This window comes from Penaeus chinensis, chromosome 12, assembly GCF_019202785.1.
Source record: "Penaeus chinensis breed Huanghai No. 1 chromosome 12, ASM1920278v2, whole genome shotgun sequence".
Taxonomy (NCBI): domain Eukaryota; kingdom Metazoa; phylum Arthropoda; class Malacostraca; order Decapoda; family Penaeidae; genus Penaeus; species Penaeus chinensis.
In genome coordinates this window covers 9,484,741-9,492,240 of record NC_061830.1, presented here as the reverse complement: position 1 = coordinate 9,492,240, position 7,500 = coordinate 9,484,741, and the positions used below count along the sequence as shown (strand labels likewise).

The following is a 7,500-nucleotide window of genomic DNA, read 5'->3' as shown; positions in this document are numbered from 1 at the left end:
ACACCTCTACTGGAGAAAAATGGAGAAATCTCTACTAATATTTTTTTTTATCTATATCCATTCCATGAATATTACAGTTTTCAAAGGGTTAAGTGGGGAGGATATGAATATACTGTATATATGTATATATGTATATGTATGTATGTTTATATATATATATATATATATATATATATATATATATATATATATGTATATTATATATAAATATATTATATATATAATATATATAAATATATATACACATTATTTATATATATATATATATATATATATATATATATATATATATATATATATATATATATATTATATATAAATATATTATATATAAATATATTATATACATATATATTATATATAAATATATATACACATTATTTATATATAAATATATATACACATTATATATATATATATATATATATATATATATATATATATATATATATATATATATATATATATATATATAAAACACACACACATAACTCTCCCTTTTCACCTGAGGTATGACCACCAACACTAAGGACTTAAGCACTGAAAAGATTAAGCAAAGAAGGAAAGAGGAGATGGAAGGGAAGGAAATGCCACACCACACTAAGTGCTTCGGGTAACACAAATCATTAGCTATACGATGTAACTGCTTTATTTCTTACAGCAACAACTTACAAATTATGGGTTTGAAAAAATATATCCAAAGCCTTCCAATCTTTAACTTAAGAAATGAGACACGTATGAATAAAAAAAACACAGAAAAAAAAAAAATTAAATAATGATGACCCCAGAACACGGTTTAAAATTAGCTGATGAGATGGGTATAAGTATGAGAATTAGTGCCAAAAATGAATTCACCTTTCATGGTCCCATTACATCTCACTCTGACTTTTATCATTTCTGAAACAATATTGTAAAAAGTCTATCTGTATAAATATTTCTTTATACTGCCCATGAATTGAAAAAAATACAGTAAAGCTTCTTAAATGATGACTTTGGCAATATTATTTACTTCTGAATTTACTTTGATATTAAGTTTTATCTGCAGTGGACTAGAAGAAATTTACTGAAGAAGCAAAGGGATTTTAAAAGAGCATTACAACAATGCATTCACTGCACATCTTTGATATTCAGAAATAATAAAAATTCATGTATTCACATACTTTATAGTTACAATAATAGCAAGCTTCATACGCATATTTAAGAGCAAAGCATATGCTGTATCATATCTTGTAAAAATACAATAAATCATATCAAACAAAGTCATCATAATTTTCTCTAAATAAATAAATGCCTTCTAGGACTAGAAAAGCCTTAAATAACATTCTGAAAATACATTACTTCCCACTCATTCAAAAATATCATCAAGAACGTCCTTATTAAGAGGTTTTACTGTATTATTTTGATTTTTTCATCTCTGCAATGTTTACAGGAAAGTGGGATAATAGCATATATATGGCAATTTACAGTGCAGTCATAACTTTACAATGTGTAATTCTTCCTACACTATCAAATAAACCTATATAGTCAGTACATAAGTTATATAAATATTGGCTGGTTTTATTTACACAACTGAAGCCCCTCTATTTGTCTGAAGCAGAGGTATGGACTTCACACTGCCTTTGAAAAGAAACAACAACAAACAAAGTCTGCAATGAAAGTTACATACAAATGACAAATCTTCAACTGACTTACACTACAAATGTTATGGAAATGTTAATGGTTAGTACCAAATGCTACCCCAAACCTTCTATCCTCACTCTGGTTGGGAAAAGATTTTCAAAAATAATAAAAAAGATAAAAAAAAAGTTATCAACCTCCCTGAATCATTCTTGATAGTGCTCTCAGCCAAACTTAAGCATGTAGGTTCCAAACACTAACTCAGGGATCTATGGCACAACACCAGGGCTGCCGCACAACTCATGATGAGGGTACAAGTCTAACCTGCGATGTTGACACAGAACTTGTTGGTAACACCCCATTCATCACGGAGACTTAGGTTGAACATCGAGTAGTCTGGTCTGCCAGTTACTTCGGCTTCAATGTTGAGGAATGAGGGCAGACGGCGTTGCAGTTCCTCCGAGGGGAGGGTGGAGTAGGTCTCCAACAGGATAAGGCCTTCACACCTGCAAGGGATATTTGTCAAGGCTTGCTGTTTAATTTTATACATTATTTGATCAGTAAATAATCAGCCTATTATGAACAATTTAAAAAATGACATATATAACTACTGAGTAAATGTACTAAAGCAAAATGCAGTATAATAATCATACAACAAAAAAAAAAGGTTTGTAAAAGAGCTGAATGTCATACCAGTTCTAAAAAACTGGTCTTTGAATATCAATAATTCTTAAAAGTAAAAGAGAAATATTCCTAAAATTATGCCACCAGATCCTTGTTACCTTTGGTGGCAAGGCTTCTGGTAAATGTCAAGCTGGAAATACTGGTTATTGTGAAGGAAGCACCGACGGATCTTGTAAATAGGGTAGTGGTGTTCATCTGCTTGAGCTGACATGTTGTTCCAGTCTCGTTGGCTAATAGCTGTCTTCACCTCTACAATCTGCCCCAGCTGTTCTGGCTTGCGAATAGTATGTGTGTAACTGTGATGGCCTGGAAAATTAAGATAAAATTCAGTTTAAAAAAGAGGAAAGGTTATTTTCATAGTACTGTCATTTTGTATATACAAGTTTGTATAACTGATGATCAGAAAAATAAAGGTAACAATATATATATATACACACAGCACTTTACAAAGGGGACTACTGTACAGAAATTTTTAAAATACTCTGTCATTGCTACAATCATTGGTGTACATAATTTTTTGTGTGTGTATATGCCTTAGGGAGTATTCCTTTTTTTTTTGTATACAAGCAAAATAACTGAGCCCTACCATTTTTGCCTCGTTTTCTGAGCCGTGCCTGCATCTTCCGAGAGTTTGTGCGAAGATATATATGCTCGACACTGAAGTCCTGAAATTATATTTCAAAAGTCTGTTATAGGTGGTCTTACAATTCCTCTTGAGGGCTATTTTTTTGAGTTTCGTAATCAAAAGTATACAGGAATGTATATATCATATCATCTAAATTGATATATCCCTGAAAAAGCAACAGCAGCTAAAAAGTAGCTTTAATTCTTATCACTTTCTCACTCACTAATTAAACTTTTACAAAACTGGTCATCCTCATTTCAATCACAAAATATCTATAACAATAAAAAAATCACCTATCATAATTCTATATTCAACTTAACAGGTTTAACCTCCATACAAAAACAAATCTCTATCACTAAAACAACAGCTGATAACACTGAAAAAAACAATAAATAAAAAAAAAATAAAAAAAAATAAAAAAAATCAATAAACCTAGAAACTGACCTGGAAGGTTGGGAAAAGACCATTATCAGGCAATGGTCCCTTGACAAGGAACTTAAGTTTGCGGGCGTTGGTCTTCAATCTGTCACCTGTGTCTACACCAAGCTTCTGACAAACCACACTTATCATTCGACGCATCTGTGGAAGACTGGGGCTCATATATACTTGTATTAGGATGGGTGCATTGTGAAAAATGCATTGATGTTATGGGATACCAATAAGGATCACATGTTGTAAAATTACTTCTTTCTGAGAGCAAAGTAAGAATTTTATACACAAGATCAAGAAACACTTTTGTGTAACATGTATGAGTCAGCCATCTTTAAAGACAATAAGATTATTTCCTTTTATGTAAAATCCTTTTCTTGACCAGTAACATTTCATATAATTCATATAAACCAAGAACTTAAAAGAAAAGACAGAGAGGAGGAGGAGGAGGAGGAGGAGGAGGAGGAGGAGGAGGAGCTGGTTGAGTTGATGAGGAGGTACAGGGGGAGGAGGAGATGGAAGAAGAGGTGGAGCTGGATGAGGTGATGAGGAGGAATAGGGGGAGAAGGAGATAGAAGAAGAGGTGGAGGTGGAGGAAGAAGAGGTGGAGGTGGAGGAAGAAGAGGTAGAGGTGGAGGAAGAAGAGGTGGAGGTGGAGGAAGAAGAGGTGGAGGTGGAGGAAGAAGAGGTGGAGGTGGAGGTGGAGGAAGAAGAGGTGGAGGTGGAGGAGCTTGATGAGGTGATGAGGAGGTACTGGGGTAGGAGGAGATGGAAGAAGAGGTGGAGGTGGAGGTGGAGGAGTAAATGGAAGAAGAGGTGGAGGTGGAGGTGGAGGTGGAGGAGTAAATGGAAGAAGAGGTGGAGGTGGAGGAGTTAGAAGAAGAAGGAGGAGGAGGAAATGGAACAAGAGGTGGAGGTGGAGGAGTTAGAAGAAGAAGAGGAGGAGGAAAATAAAAAACAAACCTTAGTGTCAAAATCTGTTGAGTTATCAATCACATCAAAATAGGGATGTCCAACCCAAGCCTCGGCAGCCTTGTTATCCAGTCTCTGGGCAAGATCCATATTCTCACTCCTACAAGCATGGTCCTGTAGAAAAGTGACAAAAAATTGAATAGAAAAAGGGATCCCAAGAGTGAACTACTGACTGACATGACCATGATAATGTTCTCACTGATAGATAAAGGTGATACTGTAGCTAACTCATAATCTGACTGATTAGGTTTGTATAGTCACCAGTACCACACATGTTAATCCCCCTGCCAGTGGGGTTCCAAAGTAAAAGAATTCTTGAAAGTCATTTTAATCCTAAATTTCATGTTGTGCCCATACACTATCATATATATATATATTTTCCAGGCATCCAATATGAAAAAAGAAAGGAAAAATGATTACTTACTTCAGTGCTATAGAAAGCTTCAGCACCATTAGCAGCAGAAACCATGTGAAGGATTTGGTTGTAACGTGTATCTCGCAGATCCACTGGATTCCATCCATTCTTCTTCATGATCTCCTCCCAGCGTTCTTGAGGTATAACTTCAAAATAAAAAATTTAAAAGATAATATCAGTGTACATATAATTTACTTGTATTTACATAGTCCATTGGCTATAAATAGACTGTCTTTATACATTTTTTTTTTTTTTTTTTTTTACTTATAACATTTATTCATAATTCATGGTCATTATATAGTAACATTTTCTTAGTGGATAATATATGTTCCACTGTTTCAATGTAGCAGTACACGTGAAATTAACAATCTATTGTAACAGTAGCTTAAAGGGATATTTTCTAAAGTGGTTTCATTTAATCATAATGCATATGGGATTCAGTGATGGGAGATGATTTTGTTAAGCAGGTGCAGTGCTTTTAAGAATTTCATACCAAGAGTAGTTATGCTGAGCACTTAACGTGTCATATGTATTCAGTCATACTCTCAATGTATATCCTATGGAACAAGATAAAACAAACATAACTTGCCATTCAATATCTTTCATGAATCTTTAAAATTTTCCATTCTCTATGGTGCTTGATCCACAACACACAAAAATCAAGAAAAAATAAAAGAGAAAATTTAATACTATTTATAAATACCAAATTATGACCAACTACCTCAAAGGACAAACACTAAAGTTAATATACCTGATGCTTTAGGCAAGTAAACTACCTCACTCCAAGACACTCACAAGCAGAGGCGTCCATTGTGCCGCGGTCACAGATAACGAGGCAGTTCTTTGAGCAGGACTCCGCCAGCGAGAAGAAGGTGTTCTCAATCTGCATCATGGACTTAAGGAGGTTTTCTTGAAAGACCACAGCTAGAAAATGTAAGACCATAGTTTAACAAATATTCCTTTATTTTTCCCTATCAAAATGTAACATCATTATCAAACTTGACAGAAGTGATATCAAATCAACATTACTTAAAAAAAAAAAAAACATTTTCTAATCATATCTGAAACATCCAACTCTTACTCACCATCATCCTCTGATAAATCACTGAACTTTATGCCTCCACTGCAAAGAAATTCAGGTATCATGAATTATTTAAGCAAATGTAATAAATCATTCTACTGTCATTTTATTGCGACATTGAGGATCTATTTTCTAAAGGTTGTGTGATAACATGAAATACTGTTGGTATATGTTATCACCTTTATAAATCTGAGTTCTTAAAGGATATATCACAATGACAGTAGATCATAAGGAATGCTTGTTTTCAGTTTAGTGTGCTCTACAGGAGATTGAGGAAAAGAAAGAGAAAGGGGGGAAAAAAGGAAAGGAGGGAGAGACATTGAAGGAAAGAGAGAGTAGGGAAGGAGAGGCCACATGAAGGAAGAAAAGGGAACTGGGGAGCTAGGCAAAGAGAAAGGGAATGGGAGAGGGGGAAATGGAAAGAGTAAATGGGAAGAACTGAGGGTGAGAGAAAAATGAGAAGATAAAGTGACAGACAAAAGAAGTGAATGGGGGAGATAAAGGGGATTGAAGGGAGGAACAGGTAAAGGTAAAGGAAAATGGATGAAGTTAGGAAAGAAGAGAAGGATTATGGATACTGAGGAATTAGGAGATAATTACTAGGGATAAGAAATGGTGTGAAACAGAGGGTATTGGAGTAGGAAAAGGAAAAGAGAGAAGGGAGGGGAATAAAGAGAAAAAGAGTGTGACTGGGAAGGAGTAAGGAAGCGAATGAGGAGAAATGGGAATCATTAAGAAGGAAGGAGAAACGAAAAAGGAATAAAAGGTTTGAAGAGGAGGGGGGGAAAGGGTGTGGGGAAAGGAAGGGAGATAGGGAAGGAAAAGAAAGTGTGAAAGGCAAAGGGAGTATAAAGATATTAAAGGGGGAAAAGAGGGGGGAAAACAACAGGAAAGATGATTAGAAAGATGTAAGGAAAGAGAGAGCAATATAAACATACCTTAACAAAAGAGTGGCTGTCTCTGGAACTCGGTACACCTGTGAAAGAAAAACACTTCTTTAGTAACCAATAATAATAATTAATTATTAAAATACCCACTGTTACCTGCATATGAATATTGGTTTATCTTAAACACAGTATGCTGTTTTGTCAGTCAAGAAATATGTGACCTGGTATCACAAGAAAGAAAAGAAAAGGAAAGAAAAGAAAGAAAACAGAAGCAGCAGCAGCAGCACTCTATATCAAGTTCTTATATCAGGTGTAAAACATTATTCATTTGATAACTAAACTGTTACTTTAAAAATTACAGCTAATCAATCTTAAGGTTTAATGGCAAGCACGACTTCTTTTGAGTACTGGCTACCACAATCACCACACCAAAAAGAGAGTGGAGAGGGAGAGAGCCACTTTTGAGCATTAGCCACCCCTAAACCACATAAGAGAGAGAGAGAGAGAGAGAGAGAGAGAGAGAGAGAGAGAGAGAGAGGGAGAGGGAGAGGGAGAGGGAGAGGGAGAGGGAGAGGGAGAGGAGAGAGAGAGAGAGAGAGAGAGAGAGAGAGAGAGAGAGAGAGAGAGAGAGAGAGAGAGAGAGAGAGAGAGAGAGAGAGAGAGAGAGAGAGGAGAGAGAGAGAGAGAGAGAGAGAGGGGAGGGAGGGAGGGAGGGAGAGGAAGAGGGAGAGGAAGAGGAAGAGGGAGAGGGAGGGAGAGGGAGGGAGAGGGAGGGAGAGAGAGGGAGAGG

At 35.4% G+C, this 7,500-nt stretch overlaps 1 protein-coding gene across 1 annotated transcript in view; it reads right to left on the bottom strand.

Annotated features, from left to right (window-relative positions):
• LOC125030908 (TRPL translocation defect protein 14-like) overlaps positions 1-7,500 on the bottom strand; it is an 88,480-nt gene that overhangs the window by 18,427 nt on the left and 62,553 nt on the right. The window contains exons 3-11 of the mRNA XM_047621251.1: positions 6,762-6,799; positions 5,828-5,865; positions 5,538-5,666; positions 4,752-4,888; positions 4,319-4,441; positions 3,371-3,505; positions 2,888-2,966; positions 2,400-2,607; positions 1,942-2,123 (exon numbers count right to left, since the gene is read on the bottom strand). Coding sequence (XP_047477207.1) covers positions 1,942-2,123; positions 2,400-2,607; positions 2,888-2,966; positions 3,371-3,505; positions 4,319-4,441; positions 4,752-4,888; positions 5,538-5,666; positions 5,828-5,865; positions 6,762-6,799 — 1,069 coding nt within the window. The remainder of the gene's footprint in view (positions 1-1,941; positions 2,124-2,399; positions 2,608-2,887; positions 2,967-3,370; positions 3,506-4,318; positions 4,442-4,751; positions 4,889-5,537; positions 5,667-5,827; positions 5,866-6,761; positions 6,800-7,500) is intronic.